The sequence below is a fragment of the Podarcis erhardii genome, assembly GCF_964252035.2.
Source record: "Podarcis erhardii genome assembly, chromosome: 12".
NCBI lineage: Eukaryota > Metazoa > Chordata > Lepidosauria > Squamata > Lacertidae > Podarcis > Podarcis erhardii.
Window position 1 is genome coordinate 31559666 of NC_138513.1, and position 19286 is coordinate 31578951.

Consider the following 19286-nt stretch of genomic DNA (forward strand, 5'->3'; position numbering starts at 1 on the left):
CTCCCTCCCCCCATTTGAACCTTTCCCACAAAATCCACATCAGTGTTCTAGTGTTAGGCAATGCATCTGGCTGTTAGCCAGAAGGTTGGTGGTTTGAGCCCACCCAGGGACAGCTGTGGGCAGGATTCCTGCATTACAGGGTCTTTGATTAGCTGACCCCCCGGATCCCTTCCAACTCTGCAATTCTATTATTCTGTCTTTCCTGAATCTACTGCCAGTTAATTTTATTGAGAGACAAGAGCACTAATATTAGAGGCAGAAAATCTTGTCTATTCTTACCCATGCATACATTTTAAAAATCTTGTATTTTTCTAGTTCAGTATAAAATAGTTCAGCTTTTTCTCTTAAGAAAATTGTTCCAATCACTTGATAATTTTGGTTATCATGTGCCTTTTTTATCTCCTCAAGGTGGCATGACCAAATGTGAAGTTGCACATTCAATTTATATGAGGCATTTATGTATAGACAGTTTAATTTTAGCCCCTTTTCTTATAATAGCTAGCATGGGAATTTCTTTCTTCCGTGCTGCAGAGAGAGCTGATGTTTTCAGTAAGCTATTAATTGTGGCCCAAATATCTCTCTCCTAATTAGTCACTGCCAGTTCAGACTTTGTGAACTTGGCATTTTTTTGCTCCAGTATGCATTATGCTTATTTTGCTTTAGCATTTTTGCCATTTTGTGGGTCCATTCACCTAATTTACAGATAGCTTTTTGGAACTCTTTACAGGCTGCTTTTACCTTCCTGAATAATTGGATGCCATTTGCTAATTGGCACTTTATCTGTTTAGTTTTAACTTCAAATCATTTTTGACAGGGCAGGGGAACCTGCAGCAATGATGGAAGTTACAGTACTACATCTTGAGTGCTGCACATTCCCCATCCCTGATGAATAAACACAAGGAAACATGGGGTTAGAAAAAGGATGCTGGACTGGAAATTTCAGTATTCATGCTATATCCATCTTAAAGAGGCCAACTTTGGGACTTCAGAACCTTAATGGTGCTGTTTAAATGTATTATTGGCCTGACAGATTCTGGAAGGCATGCAATGAATATGATATTTTGGACCAGGCAGGAGGCTTGCCTGGAAATAATAGGGTTTACTGCAGTCCTGTTACGGTCACTTCACTTCTGGGTGAGATTTAGATTGATACTGGCAGTTTTCCTCTGCAGGGATGGTGGATCCATTAAGTTGGTCTGCTTTTGGAGACACATGGAATCCAATAAAATTCCTGAATGCTTTTGAGGAATTTCAAGCTGATGTGACTAACACTCTTTTTTTAGTCTCTGCTGTCATTTTGAAATCATTGCTTCTCAGGCACTGCAGAGGTGTTTGGTTCCTTGGTTTACCTTGAAACAAATGGGGAGACAAGTTGGTCCATAGATGGTGTAAGTCTCTCAAGTATGAGTCTGTTGACTCAGGAATAGTGCATCAAGAAGGTGGTGTCTCCTTGTGAGAGGTTGTGTGTCTATGCCTTAAGAAGCTCACTTGAAAACCTGACGATTTGTAATGACTACAGGCAGTGGTCAATTACATTCCATAAGCCTGCCGAATTCCACCCCTTTTTGTGACCTTTTTTAGTCATTTATATGTTTGACACAGTGCATGCGTTCGTGGTTGTGAAATTTCAGATACGCCTAAACCGGTTGCCTATATTGCCCAGCTGTAAATATCCTTTTTTCAGAAAGGTAGTGGCAGTTCAGCTCCAGCCACTTCTGGATGAAATGGATTATCTAGATCTTGTTGAATTCCAATTCACATCACTCCCACTTGGCATGCCAGTAGTCAGGATGATGGAAGTTGGAGTCCAAAAATCTGGAGGACACCAGGTTGGGGGGAAAGCATTGGCAGCCCCGATGGATGACCTTCATGGGAGCGAAGCAGGGGAGTGTGACCCTGCTTTAGCTACGTAATATATGTTTAGATCCTCTTAGCATGTTGTGCGGATAAAGCTAATTTAGTGGATGGTACGATGTGTGGAGGCACTCTCATCCTGCTGACCCAGTGGTTAGGTACTGTGTGTTAAATGAGTCTTTAAAATGGGAATGAGAATACCACAAACAAATTAGCCATCTTTTTCTTGTTTAAGTTCCTTTCCTAAGTTTTATAATTTAAATAACTTTTGCGATTGTGTTCTATTTTTAGGGGGCTGTGGTTTTTTGTTTCGCATTTTTCTTACATTTTTTGCCTATTGGCTTTAATTTATATTTGTATGTTTGACTCAATTTTATTCATACTTTTGCATGCTATCCTGCAATCTTTTATGAAGAGTGGTAAAGAAATTTAGGTTGCCTGTACCTTTAAAACTTGGAATCATACAAGTTACTGTTTTAATAGGAATTTTAACATTATTTTACAGAGCAACTATGTCATCCTTTCAAGAAGTTCCATCTTCAAACAGTGCCCTGCAGACTTCAAATTTTGCACATGTCATCTTTCAGAATGTAGCAAAAAGTTACCTTCCAAATGTGCACCTTGAGTGCCATTACACTCTGACTCCCTATATACGCCCTCACCAAAAAGATTGGGTTGGTATTTTCAAGGTAAGCAAGTTTGTAGCATGTTTTAATATATGGTAAGGTTTCACTTCTGTTAATTAGAAGATACACATGAAAATGGGATAAAATGGTTAGGAATGTGTTTTTCTTTAGAAATACAAATGAGTTTATGGCAACATCATCATAGATGAATTTCTGCTGCTTTTGAGGCCATATCACCATTTGTGCGGTGGGAAGGTACCAATAAATTACTTACACTTACACCTCCCGCTAAGGCAGAACCATGTATCCTCTCCCTTACAATTTAATCTACATAATTTAATCACAGGATATGAACCTGTCCACTTTGTAGAGATTTTCTCTGCTCTTCATCCCACCATCTGAGTTGTGTTTGATTGGGATACAGAGAAAGGAATTCCCTTTGGCCATACCTAGAGGCTCATCTCTCTGATTTCCTTCAGCTTTTGTAAATTTTTCTTTCTTTCCAGTAGGTATTTGGTTCGTTGGGTTAATATATTTTAATCTACCTAGTATGTTGGTGCTTATATTTTACCTACTGCTTCTTTTGTTCTTTATATTATTTTAATGTTTTGATTATATTTTTAATAGAAGATGTTTTATAATATCAGGTGCTTTATAATGACTCAATAAGGGTTAGTCATTTTTGCTATACATATTTATGAAAGCAATATCTCCTACTAGCTGTACTCTTCAATTTAAACATTCTTCCCTTTTTTGTTGTGATTTTACTCTTTTCTATATCTTTACTAAAATAATTTTCCTGTGCATGTTTACTTGGAAGTGAGTTGTGCTGTGTTCAGTGATCATACTTTGAAAGAAATCTAATGATCATACACATATTAAGAGAAGCTGGTATTGTAAAGAAGATTCCATGTTAACCTCTTTGAGTTATAGAATGCCTTATTGTACCTGAGAATTGATGAGGCAAGAAAACGCAAACAGTGTTCTACAAGATATAAGGAAAAAAATGGAACTTGGAAATTATTACCTTGTGCATAGCCTTTGTAGAGTACGCAGTTTGTGAAAATCTTTCAGCCTGATCTCTAGTCTCATACCAGTGTTGGAGCAAGTGTCAGTGTTGCGCAAGAAGTTGGTGGTTTGCATGCTCTTATCTGAGATTCACAGATATGGGAAAAGGTTGCACAATGCCTGTTTGTTCCATTTGGGTCAAGGGGTCAACGTGGAAGAAAGCTAGGTCAAGGAATGTATATTTACAACTCCAAACCCCCTATGAATTTGAATCTTAGACTGGATTTGCTAAGCTTGCTTATGCACTGGCTCAGAACAATTAATGCAGTCTGAATTAGCATCTTGGTTGTGCTGGTTCCTGCTGTTGTCAGTACTGTACTGTAATATAGGTTCCCATGGCAGACATGCAACTTTCTGCTGACTTCCTGGTGGGGGGTTCAGCAAGTCTTGAAGTGGGGTGCTGTATAAGAAGTTTCCATATACCGGTATGTACCTAAAAACCATGTAAATTAACTCTGGAGGATTATTGATTGGTTGTACAGTAAGTGCACACATAGTTCTTCCCTCCCTTTCATGTTTAAGCATTCAAACTGTGGCATTGTATGTATAAGAATTACATGCAAGTAAGTTCCAGTTAAAGACCCAAACTTGCTCCTTGGCAAAGCCAAGACATGCTATCCTCATGAAAAGACCTACTTGCTAGGAATGATTGTGGTCTGCCATTCTTTGTTTGAGAGCTAGCATACTGTAGTGGCTTGTTTCAGGCTCTGATTGGAGAGCCTCAGGTTCATATCTCCATTAAGCCATAAAGTTTCCTAGGTGAGTTTGGGCCCGTTGCCCCCACCCCAGCTTACTGGGGTGTGGTGAATATAAAATGGGGAGGGAACCTTGCTACGTGAGCTACTTGGAGGAAGTGAAAGATAGAAAAGTAGTAATGTCAGACTGGAACATCTCATGTCTCCTCCTTGCTGGTAGAAGCACTTGTAGGTAGATCTGTGTTGGTCTTCAAATAGCAGACTTTTAGGAATCCAAACTATTCACAAGGGAGTGTCTTTCAAATGAAGCACTCATTTACCAGCAATGTCTCATGCCCCCCCCCCCTTTTTGTGCCTAAGACCATATTGGAACATTATCAGTAGCTAAATTATTGAGAAACTGCAGTGTTGAGACAATTATACAGTGTTGAGACAAAACTACATTAAGCATATAAATATGTTCAACAGTGGTTAATTGGATTTTTAAATGCATACTTTTCTTGGATGATCTGAAAGTTAATTTTTACAAAGAATTGCGCATAATTATATTGTGATAAGGCTGCTTTTTACTTTAGGTTGGTTGGAGTACTGCACGAGATTATTACACATTTCTGTGGTCACCTATGCCTGACAACTATGTGGAAGGATCAACAGTTAACTCTGTGCTGTCTTTTCAAGGTAAATTTTAAATTGGTTGCTATGTCTGCTTAGGTTTTTTTCTGTTGCTTATTTAGAACTTCAAAAACATCCATATATTTTGTTATAAGTTATACCATTTCTATTGACATCATTTATTTAGTACAGCTTTGATTCAAACCTTTGGGCACATAAACATTATAGTTAGATGTTCTGGGTAAGCGGATCTATGCTATTCCTTGTGTTTAATTGGAGTACCCTTCAGTGTTCTTCACTATTTAACCATGTGGTAAAGATGACTTACCCTCTTAACAATCTGGGATAGAGCTCAATGATAAGTGATGATATCTATACTTCCTGGCTTTTCTGAGAACTCTGTTGGAGTTCCTTTCGTGCCTGCTCTTAATGTATAATGGGCACGCAATGTATGATACAGAATGTATAACCTGCTGTATCCGCAGGTCCTATAGTCAGGCAAATATGGAGTATTGCCTATAGAGACTCTACTCAACTGTTTCATTTTCCAGGACCTTGCATGAGTCACCTTGGTCATTCCATCTACTGGGTCTTCTATCTTCTTCCCCAGAAGGCATTACTATCAAAAGGGGGGTTGCCTTTCTTTTATTGGGGTGCTAGCTGGTGAAGAGGTTGGGAGCTGCAGGCAAAGGTTCTGGACCCAGTATAGCCTGTATTGTAGTGTATCTTTATTCAGTTCCCAAAGGATGCATGAGCACTTTCCCTTTTGGATATAGGTGGGGTGGGTGAGTGACTAGTTCTCTTTTTCCATCTCCTGTACTATAGATGGAAGAGTCTTAACATCATGTGAGCCATACTCCTGAGCTTGGAGTCAAGTGGGAGGCACTGCCCCCTTCCCTCTAAATCAGCTGAGTGTTCCACCCACAAGAGGAGTGTGAAGCCATAAAACATGGAGGGGCACATCCTGTCTTGACTTACAGCTGACCAGCACCACCCAAACAATCACTTGGTGTTACTAATTCCCAACTGGTCTGGCTAAATGAGTCTATATGTAGGCAGCTTTGCAGCTCTATCTCCTCAGGTGATCATATATGTGAAAGATGCTGACCAAAGAGGACATTAGACCTCCATGACCAAGGAAAGTGAGGCAAGTGGCAGCTACCTGCTGTCCTAAGGCCTATCACTGCTCTCCTGTTGGTGTATTTTAGTCTCTCTTATACTGTCTTAAAAAGAGCAAGACTTTCCCCTTCAAAGGGACAAAAGCAACTTGAAATTCAGGGTGGGAACTTCCTCATCCTGTATACAGTTTGTTTGTCTGGCTCTGAAGGACAGGAGTCTGTCCCTGTGCTGTTTTTTCATTAGGCTACTACCTTCCGAATGATGATGGTGAATTTTACCAGTTCTGCTATGTAACACATAAGGGTGAGATCCGTGGAGCAAGCACTCCATTTCAATTTCGAACATCATCTCCTGTTGAAGAATTGTTGACAATGGAAGATGAAGGGAATTCAGACATGTTGGTGGTGACCACAAAGGCTGGACTTCTTGAGGTTTGAATTAGCAAATTGTCATACTTGTTTATTTAGCTGTACAGCGTAGAACTGAACTTCCATCAAGTTAGAATTAAAGGGTTGTATCCATATTCGGGATAGACCCATTAAGATGAATGGACATGAATCATGTAGGTCCATTCATTTCACTGGGTAGACTCCAAGTATAACTTAGGAGTGCAGGATGGCATTTTGTAAAAATGAATACTTTGACAGTAGCTACCTTAACGTGCACAGGTGTTTCTCAGCTGGGAGCAAATGCTTGTGGAGATGCTAGAAAATCTTAGATTAACGGATATTTTCTACATTGTCTGCAGCTCTGTATATGCTCACTTGTATCTGCACACACACTTACCTATGAACTTCTCCATTTTAAATCCGTAGCCTAAAAAGCACTTCAGAGCTCAAAAATAGGTTGCAAAGCTTCTGTGAGGAAGGAAGGTATTGTGATGTGACAGGGCCATTAGGAATAATTAGCAGAGGGGAGAAAGGGTTGAGAGACTTCACTATTATTCATGCCAGTTTGTGGCATGGTGCAAGGATGGGGATGCTCTCTGTTGCAGACCTTTGTGCTCAAACTTGCGGATGATTCTCAACAGAATAGAGATGGCATATTAGGATAGGTGGAGCTTGGCAGAGTGTGCCAGTATCCTCCAGCATGATTCCCTACATGGGAATGTGGTTGAGATTCCTGCATTGCAGGGGGTTGGACTAGACCCTTGGGGGTACCTTCCAGCTTTATGATTCTGTGGTGAAGTCCTCAAGAGGGCTTAAGTTCCTAAAGGATCCCATGATTCTCGTTTCTAGAGTTCTGGTGGTTACTTATAGTTAGTTACTTATAGTTGAGCGCACAGAAACGCTGTTTACTATTTATAGTTACAAGAAGTATCTAACTTCTCTGATTTGTAAAAGTTTATTTGTATAACTTTTACAAATCACAGAAGTTAGATACTTCTTGTAACTATAAATAGTAAACGGCGTTTCCGTGCGCTCTGGTTTCTGTCACTGTGTTCCGTTGCGTCAGAAGCGGTTTAGTCATGCTGGCCACGTGACCTGGAAAGCTGTTTGTGGATAAACGCCGGCTCCCTTGGCCTGAAGTGAAATGAGCGCCGCACTCCATGGTCGCCTTTGACTGGACTTAACCATCCAGGGGTCTTTTACCTTTTGCCTTTTTTTTTTAAAAAAAGTAATAATAGTTATCTGAGCTGACTATTAACCTGACATAAAAATTCAGCCTTAATTTATGATTAATGTGTGATAAGGTGGGTGGTCAGATATTAAAGTAATTATGGGAACTGTTCTTTTGGTTTTGTGTACTTCATTTATGCAGCTTGAAAGAAATTATACAGTACTTACAAATTTGTAATGTTATGGTAATATTGAGGCAAGAACTACCATGTAAGATGGGATTATGTCGTTTTAGTTCCAGATTGAAAAAACTATGAAAGAAAAAGAAGAACTATTAAAGGTGACTGCTTCACTTGAAAAGGAAACCCTGCAGCTTAGAGATCAAGTTGAAAGACTGGAAAAAGAACTGAACCGTGAAAAGGAAAGATGTGATCAGCTTGAAGCACAGCAAAAGGTAACTGCTAAAGTTCAAAAAAGCTTAAAAGAATTGTACATTTTCAAAGGCAGATTAAAACTTTAAAAAACTTTTAAAATACGCCAGAGTTCAGGATAGAGGATGCACAACATCATTTGAAAGTTTTTAGCGATGGATATACTTTCCAGAATGTATGTAGGTGTAACATAAATATCTACTCTTCTGATAGCTTTTAATATTGCTGTGTCTTGATAACTTGGTAGAACTTTTCAAAAAGTTTTGATTCAGGCTGTTTTCACCCAGGACTAACTCAATGGAAGACAGAAACACACTTTTAAAAATTTTAATATCTAGCTTAAGTTGTATGAGGGAGCAGTTTTCAAAATGTTTCCATTGTCTTGCACAGCACAAGCTTGTTTAATATAAAAAAACAAATGATATGTTGTATTAAGCCAGGTAATGCCCACACTGCAGTGCAGCCTTCTACAGTCATTTGTCTCCCTCTCGTGACAAACTATTACTAGGATCCTGGGTTAGACTTAAATATTATGTTAGTGTCTACTCTTAGCTCCCTTATGTATAATTTTGGTATATAGTAAATCAGTTAACATGTCTCTTTGTTGATCCTGTAAACATTTGAAAAATGTTGACATATGTATAGACTAAATAAAGAGTCCTGACAGATTCATTGGTTTCATAATTTTTCTCTTTCTGCAAGTTAATAAAAATCATGGTTTTATGGCTTTCTTTTCTTTTTCTTTGCTGTTCTAGTCTTCTATTAATAATCTTAGAAGGGCGTAAAAATGTATATTTGTTTTGTACAACTCTTTTAAAGTTACTCAAATATGGAAGATACATTTCAGTGCCCATTTGCAGTTCCTTTGGTTACAAAATGATAGGGATAATTTTGTTCCTTTGGTAGTTGCAGAAGCTCAGTTTAGACTTAAGTTAAACACTATATAGTGTTGTACCCAATGAAATCACTCAGCTGACAGTAATGCATCCATCAGCGGCATGAAGTGAGAAACAATGTTAGTCTCACCCTCACTCCACCAAAACACACACACACACACACACACACACACACACTTTTCTTAATTTCCCCCGAAAGGGTTGAGGGGATCCTCTAGGACAGATTTGGGAGTGGGAGGCTCAGAGGCTGCATGGGTGGTATCCAGTCATGGTAGTCATTCTCCTGACAGGAAGCTCATTCTTAGTGTGGTGCAACAACTACATCCACTTGTTTCCCTACACTTTCAAAATGTGTTTTTCAACCTCTAGGGCAGCAGCTGTTTTTGTTAGATTTTGAAGAGTTAAGCTTCTGCATTGCATTGCAGAATTGTTAGGCGACAACATCAGTACTCAACTTGTGCTAATGTTGCATTGGATCCTGCCCTTTGAACTGTTGAAATATAATCATGTTGGAGGTTCTATGTGGTTTCTTAGTACAAATTGCTCAGATCTCATGAACCTTAGATGTTACACTCTTTCTGATTTCCTCGCTGATAGCAATATTAGGATTTATTTTCCTTTAGAATTGTCTACCCAAAATGTTCTTTGACAAATGTCCTTTTGCTTTTGCAAGGATAATTGCAAAACTGCAGAAACTCTTAAAACTGAAAATGAAGAACTCAAGAAAAAGCAGAATGAGGCTACTTCCAAAGTTCTACAGCTTGAAGAAGACATCATGACTGTTACTCAGAAAGCTATTGCAAAAGAAACTGAGTTAGACAGGTATCTATCTAATTTAATCCTGATATTTAATCCCGATACTTAGATAGAACCAAATACATAAGGATGTTTTACTTTGTTCATAGCCTGAAAGATAAACTCAAGAAAGTAGCCATTGAAAAGGAACAACTTGAATGCCAGTTGAAGACTGAGAAGGATGAAAAGGAACTCTACAAGGTAACTTTTCTGCTTGTCTGATAGATAGCTGAGAACTATAATTCATGCATTTTTTCAGTAGAAAGATACAGTAAAATAAAGGTCATGTAGATATATGTACTTATAGAGAAATTTCTGTTTGATGAAGTTTTCATATACCAGCAACACAGCCAGTCTGACAAAGATTTTATTATTATTATTTATTAAATTTGTATACTGCCTTCATCCAAAGATCACAGGGCAGTTACAGCATAGCATTACTGGAATGTCTGTGTTGCTGTTTCCCAGGTTCATACTTACTTCATAATAAGTCTTCCATAAAAGCAAAATAGAACATTCGCTTAAAGGTTAATAAAAGAGAAACGAGTTTATAGCTACAAAAGAGAAGTTCAGCTACAAAAGAGAAGTTCAGCTACAAAAGAGAAGTTCAGCTTCTCTTTTGTATGGATGCCTGGTCAAATCTGTGTTGAACATGCTATTCACAATCTGAAAAATGCATCAGTTTCTAGCTACCTACTCCAAATAGACCTATAGACTTTACAGAGCTGTTCACTCATGGAAGGAACATCACTTCTGATGAAACTTATGTTTTCACAAAAGACATGAGTATCAGCTTTATAAATATATTTGAAAAGTGTCTGTTCAGAACTATTTTATTTTATATACCATTTCAGACATAACTTTTAAAAAGACTTTAAAACAGTTGACCAAGCCAATGAAAAGAAAAAGGAATTCCTCGTCATGATAGCAACTGTATTAAAATATTTCCCCATCTGTCTCTTTTTGGGGGGCTGTTTGGATTAAACATGATTGGAAATGATGAAAGGTGATTCTAGCATTACATGTGGTTTGTAACTATAATTAGATACATTTGAAGAACACAGAAATTGAAAACACCAAACTTGCATCAGAAGTTCACACACTAAAGAATTTGGATGGAAACAAAGAAAACCTTATAGCCTATTATAAAGAGGAAGTTGGCAGATTACAACTGTGCTTGGCTGAAAAAGAAAAGCTGAAGAGAGCCTTCTTGCTTACTTCATCAAACAAGGTAATGGGGGTACTTTGGTAACATATTAATGTTTATGATTGAATTCCGCTTTTCATTCTGTGCAGTGCATATCCCAATTAACTCAAATTATCTGCAGCGTAGTCATTGGGTAAATGGACTCATTCTGTAAAAGAGGGGTTGATTTTCTGTTTAAATTGTTATTGTGGCTTCCCATAAGACTTGTTGTCTATGTTCATGTTTCATAATTAAAGGCAATTTTCCATTTGTGGCATGTTTTCCCTTTAGATATTTCACACCTCTGTCTTGTCAAATAGCTTATGTTATGCTGATAATTAGAAGCATTCCTTTCATATACTTTTGTTTACCAACATCTTCATTATAATATTTCCAAAATACCACTCTTCTGCAGGAAACAGAATCATGATATTAATATGACAAGCAGGCTAGATATGGGTATCAAGGTTTGTATTGTTCAGGAATGGAGAAAAAAGGAAGCCAAGTGAAATTATTAGGAAGGTTTAATCAATGTTATGTAAAGAACTGATGAGAAATATGGGTCAGTAACCCTGTGCATACTGCTTAGTGTGAAGTTGTACTGATGGCGCTTCCCCTAAAAGTAGTGCAGAGCTATGTTTTGTGTGTCTTCCATTTGAAGATAACTGAGACACAAATCTTGAGTCGCATTTAAAAATAAGTTTTCTACTTTTTATTCTAGGAGGAGGCAAGTATTTTGAAGGAACAGCTTCGGAAAGCTGAGGATCAGATTCAAGCTAGTAGGCAGGAAGCTCTGCTGATGTCAAAAGAGCTCAGTGATGCTGTAAATGTGCGCGATAAAACGATGGCGGATCTTCATAATGCGCGACTAGAAAATGAAAAGGTGAAGAAGCAACTTGCCGATGCTGTAGGTGAACTTAAGAAAATGGCACTGGTGAAAAATGAACAGGTAAGAGATTGGTTGACTGTTAAGTTTAATAATAAATTTTCTGTTACAGATAATACAAAACAAAATTATTTGGATAATTACCAATTATCATTCACTTTCAGTGAGGATTAGTAAAGTGGTACCTCGGGTTACGAACTTAATTCATTAACCCGAAACCGTTCTTAACCTGAGGTGTGCATTCACTAATGGGGCCTCCCGCTGCCGCTGGCGCGCGATTTCCGTTCTCATCCTGGGGCAAAGTTCGCAACCTGAGGTACTTCTTCCGGGTTAGCGGAGTTTGTAACCCTAAGCGTTTATAACCTGAGGTACCACTGTAACATACTAGTCTAGAACACAGTAATTGCATTGCAGTGAAGAGATCCAGTGAAATGTTAGCACAAGGAGTTGATCTCGTGTGAATGTCAGCAGGCAAGCTTAACTGTTACAAAATATGATAGCAAGTTGTCTAGGCAGTTGAACTATATCTTTCACATGATACCTATTGGATTTGCCTGTTGTGCAAACAGACTCATGCAGGCAGAATGGAGGGGAGAAGCAGGGGGGGGAGAGGGAGAGCGAAGCTTGAAGAAGGGTTGGAACTTGATCCTGCCAGAGGCCAGGCTGCCATCCAGGGAGATTTAAATGAGGCCGACGAGGCCGACGGAGAGAAAGGGGGCTTTTCTTTCTGATTTTCCCTCTCTCGCGTGTGTGCCTGTGCTTTGCAATCACAGTGCCTTCTCCCCCCTGCTGAACAATTGAGTTGATTCCGGCTGCTCCTGTTGGCGTCCCCATTTCCTGGGGACATTTGATGAAATCCAGGGACATTCTGGGGACGGAATTTGTCCAGGGACCCATTTGCAAATCTGGGGACTGTCCCCGGAAACCGGGGACGCCTGGTAACCCTAGCTTAGAGTGTTTCTTGCAATTTCTATTCAGATTCTCTAATCTAGGAATGGCCAACATAGAGGCCAAATGTTGAATGAGGCCCCTAATATCTTTGGGTAGCCTGCAGCTTTCATGGTCAAATAAACAATTTTAATGTAAGTCTCCCATGTAGGCATGGGAGCAGAACATGCCCCCACCTTGGTATAGGTGTATGCATTGCCTTTGAAATTTATTTTTTTAATTTGGAGAGTTTGAAAAATTGCTGCTTATACTTGGCTCACCCTCCACTGGCCATTCTGGTAGGTGAGCAAGCACGGTCTTATCTCCAATCTTGGTGTTAAGCAACACAGTGCTAAGATAAGAGATAACAGGTCTGTGCATGTGGTGTGATACAGTGTCAGGTCATGAGCCAGATTCATTGATTTGGCAGGGCTAATTGTCCCTTATGCCAGTAGTTCTCCAGAAAGTAGCCAGAACATGGCATTTGAATAGTATCCTAATTGTTAATGTTTATAGGCAGCCTTTTGAACCAACTGAGTTGATTAGTCTTAATACAGGATGCATCTCAGTTGCAGTTTTCATCTATTATGTGCTATGGAAGAGAGCCCATTGACTGCTGGGACATTTTTTTGTTAAAGGATTGGCTTCTTTGTCCAGTAAAGGTTCCCAGAATGACTCCTGTTGTAGCATTGTTGAAACTGAGTGGGGGTGTGCCCAGTTAATCCCTGGTTGGGAAACAGTTAATGGCTTCATACAATTTGCACTAAACTTTCCAGAGAAAAAGCAAGGCATATAAAGAAAGTAGTTACTCTTATCCCATTTCAACATAGTTTCTTAAAAAGAAAAATTGACAACTTGACGTCGGCAGAAGTAATTTCTTATTTATCACTTTAAAAAGCCTATAGTACTAAGAAAAAGCACAGTTATTTTAAAGAATAAACACACTTTTATTAATGATCATTCTGTTATCAAAGGAAACTTCCAGCACTGTAGAGAAGGAACTACGCCGAGAAGTTGAAGACTTAAAGCTCCGCCTGCAGATGGCTGCTGATCATTACAAGGAAAAATTCAAAGAATGCCAGAAACTGCAAAAACAAGTCAATAAGCTTATTGACCAAACAGTGAGTAGCATTTGTGAATATGTAATAGTTACACACTCAGTCTTTTTAAAATCAGTTGACTACTGTGGGAGAAATAGAATATTTTTACAGGAAAATATGTAACTTTTTTTTATTATCCACAATGGCTATTCTCTGCATAGGAGGGAATGCTGCTTTTAAAGATGCTTGCTAGGACTCATGCATGGATTATCTCAAAGAGGTGTCTTTAGCCAGATAGCAGCTTTAATATGTCGATTAAAATACCTGTTGAATTAGGAGAAATGGAAAAATGATGAATAAGAAGAGCCTGAAATCATGAAGTGGGATGATGGATTCTTTTGAAATAGATTACGTCTAAATAGCTAGCACCAATTGAGGAATTGTATATATCAGTTCTTCTACCCGCAAAGGTAACATGTTCACATTTCTCCCCCACTTTGGCTTGCTTTACTAGTTCCTTAGAAGTTGGTTCATAAACGGCTCTGCTGTGGATTGGAGTGTAATGTGCATTCTCTTTGGCCTTCTGAATGTACAGTGGTGCCCCGCAAGACGAACGCCTCACAAGACAGAAAACCCGCTAGACGAAAGGGTTTTCCGTTTTGGAGGCGCTTCGCAAAACGAATTTCTCTATGGGCTTGCTTCGCAAGACGAAAATGTCTTGCGAGTTCCTGTGGGTTCCCCCCCCTTTTTCTAAGCCGCTAAGCCGCTTATCAGCTGATACGATAAGCCGATAAGACGCTAAAAGCCGCTAATAGCGCTAATCCGCTAAGCTGTCAATGGGCTTGCTTCGCAAGACGAAGAAACCGCTAGACGAAGAGACTCGCGGAACGGATTAATTTCGTCTGTAAGGTGTTCTTGATAGTAGCAAAGCTTCGTGGAGTGTATTTGTAACCCCCTCTCCCAAAATGAAACAACTTTTGTAGAGAGAGAAACAGCTATGTTTCAAAAGAACTTTAGAGAAAATACTAAATCACACGGAAGCATTTTCATTGCTTTGATTCTTTATCTAGGCCAGCAAAATAGGAACCAATATGATTAGATAACAAATGAGGAAACCAGCTGGCAGCTTTTATTTAAAGAAGCTGCGGTGCATGTGAAAGGGTCAATGAAATCTGCAGGGTTGTGAAATTTTGACTAATAATTTTATCTGCAGGACGAGAAATTGAAATGCAGTGTCTATGCTGATGAACTGGCTAAGTTGGAGCTGAAATGGAAGGAGCAAGTGAAAATTAGTGAGAGTGTGAAGCAACAGCTGGCTGCAGTAGAAGACCAGTATCTAGTAAGTCTGACTCTTCCTTTAACAGTGGTACCTAAACATTTAAAGACATACAATAATAAACGGAGATTAGCTGCTGATCATAAAGTTCTTAAATGCATTGTACAAAGCCGTTAATTAAAAATAATTAATTCACTTTATGGAGAGCTTTGTTGACTCGGATTTTTGTTGCGCATTATTTCTCCTGGAAATATTCTTGGCTGAATATGCTAGCTTTTTCTTACCTGTATTGTCCTCTGGAATAGAGGTTGATTGTATATAGTAGCATATGTGATTGTACTGTTAGCAGCTACCCTTTTCAGCATTATACCATGAAGCCTGAAAATTCTACTCGAAATCAACATGGTTCTTTCTAGCGATAGAAAAATTGACCCAGAGAATGAAAATGTATAGTTCTTACATGGTGCACAAGTTGGGTTTGTTTCTACTTTTGGTGATTAATAGTACTTAAGCATATTCAAGGTGCCTTTATTTCCAAGAACTGAATCTTGCCCCCACACCTAAGGTTAAAGAGTCAGATGGCACCTCCATTTTGAAGAAGGGGGAGGAAATGAAGAATCATTGCCTAAATTGAGGCAATGCCCCAAATCTGTCTGATAGAGTTGAACACTAACTAAAGTACTCTAAGATGGGGGTTACACCCCTCCTCACCAGAACTGAGCCAGCAAATGAAAGGAGGTTCAATCTACTCACCTATTCCTCATCCACAGAAATGTATTAACAGCATTACTGCTCTGCTCTCTTAACCCATATTCCTCCTCTCCAGAGACAGAGAGGCAATATCCAGCAATATCTCACTGTTACTCCCTGTCTTCTACACCCCCCACTTCTGAAATAAAGGGATGAAGAGATACGTTTGTCAGATCCTGCCTTCCATGCAAGAACTACAAGCTTCTTACTGTTCAAAGGGCTGCTGTGTAATTTTGTGTGTGATGTAGATTGGTTGAAAACAGCAGGAGAGGGATTGTGAGAATCCAGCTCATTTACAGTAATAGGAAAAGAGAGCATCTTCCCACTCTCCAGTCCCCTAAAAGGTTGCTACGTTTTCACCTTAAGGGCCTGACAAGATTTTAGAAACTGATAGGTGACAAAAGAATCATCCAAAAAAGTAGGGAAGTACATGAAAACCCAGTTGAACAAACTGATTTAGTAGATGGAGGAATTGATACCACAATCTGTTGGCCAAATGAAGGACTTGAGTCTGCACTGCTGCTGATCAAAACTTTATTGACAACTGTAATAGTGATGTAAATGATTATTTGTGTGTAATTTATGCTGTTATGGAACATCGGACTGCTATCTTTAATCAGAAGAAAATTTCATTATAATTATAGGTGAGGAATAGCTGTGCATTGCCTAACATGGTTTGTTTGAACTTTTGTATTAAATAGGTGCAATTGGCCGAAAAGGACAGACAGATAAATGAACTGACATCCCATTTGGGAATCCTCAGCAGAGAAAAGGTACTGATTAAATGTTATAAGTTGGTGAGCTGCTTCCATTGCAGATGGTTTGGAGCTGTTGGTGTGCAAATGAAGCTGCTTCAAGAGTGGGAAGGCTGCCTATAGAAACCAGGAATTGTTAGCAAAAACATGCTATGGGAAATGTTCAGTTAGAATTTATAGAAGTGTTTATGTACCATTCTTTCACAAAATATTAGGGAAGGTATAGCAACATGAAAACAAAAAATGTATAAAAGATATATTAAAATGATTGGTTACTCAGGAAAAACAACTGCATAGGGCAGTCAGCATGAATTTTTCAAGAGATGTCTGAAGGTCAAAAACAAGTATGCCATACTCAGCATAGGGCTGGACTGAAATGTCCCACCGCTGTTGACCAGACCTTCCGTAGATGGCAAAATGAGGTGGCGGCGGCGAAGAGGTTAGCAATATTCACGGGTGGATAAAACTTACTGTGGTGTTATTAGCGCTTTTTAAAAAGCTTTGTAAAAATGCTGCTTGTAGCATCACCATGTCCATTCTTTTTGAAAACAAAAAACAGGAACTTTGCAAAATGCCTCTCTTATCCCAGAATGCTGTGGCTCTCTGCAGAGTGATGGTGTGCCGGTGGCAGCATTCCACAGAGGGCTGATAATGTTTTGCTGCTACCACTCATGACATTTTGCAAAGGTGTTTCTCTTTAAGGAAAAGGTCTGCCCTGCCACAAAAAAGGAAGAGGGAGAGGGGAAAGACTTGCCATTACCATGGCCAGCTCTTAAGTGCTCCTTTTCCCCATCTCAAATGTACCCCTTGAAAATTGCAGCTAATCTTTGGTCTGTGGGTGTAAGATGGAGAGAGTAGCTTCAGTGCAGGTTTTTCCCAGCCAATAGTTTTCAGAAAAGGCCATAGTTATTAGAATTAGTAATTGGTTGCAAACTGCATTATGTGAAACAAGGAAGAAATGAATTCAAATACAGTTGAAATAAAGTTAAGAATGCATAAAGCATTGAAATAGCTGAGATGAGAATAGTTCTCTGGACTGTTTTCTATACTGTAATGTGAGAAACCAAATGTGCTGTCTAAAGATATTCTACATTTTTATAAGGGTTTCAGAGGCTGATCACAATCCACTAACAATTCCTGCCTCCTTATACTATCTAGTACAGTGGTACCTCGGGTTAAGTACTTAATTCGTTCCGGAGGTCCATTCTTAACCTGAAACTGTTCTTAACCTGAAGCACCACTTTAGCTAATGGGGCCTCCTGCTGCTGCCGTGCCGCCGGAGCATGATTTCTGTTCTTATTAGGAAGCAAAGTTCTTAACCTGAAGCACTATTTCTGGGTTAGCGGAGTCTGTAACCTGAAGCGTATGTAACCTGAAGCGTATGTAACCCGGGGTACCACTGTACAGTATAAGGAGCAGAAACAGCCCCAATACATACATAGGTAGAAATGTTTGGTTTTTGGGATGGTGTTTTTCTGATCCTAGATGGATTTATCCCAAGTTTGAGCAGTTCTTTATGCACTGTGTTTAGTGTTTAACGAGTGGTGACAGTTCCATATTAATTTAAACAATAAAGATTAAAAATAAAATGTAGCTCAAATTAATTCTAAAAGGAACTAAAGAGTAATCATACCCATATGTTAACTAGATTTAGGGATTACTGAAAAATCAAAGGCTAAGTATTCTGTATAAATGGGGACTAAGTAATTTTATAGGTTTGAGGATAGCAGAAATAAATGTGTTTAGCATTTCCTCTTGGGTAAAGTTTGTAAACAAATGTATAATGGAATATAAATTGGGAAGCAATAGAATGCACTCTGTTTAACCTTTTAACAATCTAGTCTTTTCTGGAAATGCATAGATACTTGAACAAAAGCCTTTAAGTACAATCACCATTGTTGGAACTGTGTGTTTAAGATGATTCTCTTCTGCTTAGCTTTATCAAAACACCATTTTTATTTAGGTTCGTTAAAACTTAAAAGAATTATTGTACTGCATACTTCCATAAAGATGATATCTTTGTGATGTTCAAATACCCTTTTGTTATGATAAACAATAACACACAGCTAGGAACTATCAACTTTAAAATCTGTGGATCTAAGAAATGTTCGGGCAGTCCTTGTTTGATTTCTTAAAATTTTTCAGTCACTTTAATCTTATATGGAACTTCTTAAGTTTTGACTTGGGAAATAAAGCAGCTGTGCTTTATGTATGTTACTCCTTATTTTTCTTGTTTGTTACATTCAGCTAGGTTTCAAGGTATTAACTTAAAACAAAATAATTTGGCTCTGGGGAGGCTCCCAAATAGTAGCTATCTGATTTGTGGTCGAGTTGTTTTAGTCACTAGAACATATAACAAGGAGATGGAGTTCTGTAATGCTTTAAGTGTTGGCAACTTTCCAGAGCAAAACAAAGCAAATTGAGCTTACAGGCCTTCTAGTGGAATTGAAGATGTTCAGTCACCAGGATATCGCAAAACCAGATAAACATTCATGTGGCATTGGGTCTTTCATTTTATGATTATTCGGTGCCTACTTAGAACCAGTAAATCTTTTAGATAAGGACGGCTTTCTAAACAAATGAAAAGGACAGAAAACCTTGTCTGTGCAGGATCCTGTTTGCCGTTTCCATTCATAAAATAGTTTTTTCACTTTTGAGAAGATGTTGATAAAGAAAGCAGACATTGCAGCTTGCTTTTCACCCACAGGAATGTTTTCCTTTAGTTGAAAAAAGATCAGGAGAGCTTCTCCATGGTCCAGTGTTTCATCCCAATATGTGTAGGAAGTGTAAGCTCTGGCCTTAGCTGCCTAG

At 38.8% G+C, this 19286-nt stretch overlaps 1 protein-coding gene across 4 annotated transcripts in view; it reads left to right on the forward strand.

The window, feature by feature from the left end:
- TAX1BP1 (Tax1 binding protein 1) overlaps positions 1 to 19286 on the forward strand; it is a 31107-nt gene that overhangs the window by 4075 nt on the left and 7746 nt on the right. For all 4 annotated transcript variants that reach the window (XM_081882058.1, XM_081882057.1, XM_081882059.1 and 1 more), the window contains 11 exons: positions 2360 to 2543; positions 4819 to 4921; positions 6218 to 6405; positions 7829 to 7987; positions 9534 to 9682; positions 9766 to 9856; positions 10701 to 10886; positions 11563 to 11790; positions 13629 to 13775; positions 14908 to 15033; positions 16422 to 16493. In XM_081882058.1, the coding sequence (XP_081738184.1) occupies positions 2367 to 2543; positions 4819 to 4921; positions 6218 to 6405; positions 7829 to 7987; positions 9534 to 9682; positions 9766 to 9856; positions 10701 to 10886; positions 11563 to 11790; positions 13629 to 13775; positions 14908 to 15033; positions 16422 to 16493 (1626 nt within the window). In that variant the 5' untranslated portion in view covers positions 2360 to 2366. The remainder of the gene's footprint in view (positions 1 to 2359; positions 2544 to 4818; positions 4922 to 6217; positions 6406 to 7828; positions 7988 to 9533; positions 9683 to 9765; positions 9857 to 10700; positions 10887 to 11562; positions 11791 to 13628; positions 13776 to 14907; positions 15034 to 16421; positions 16494 to 19286) is intronic.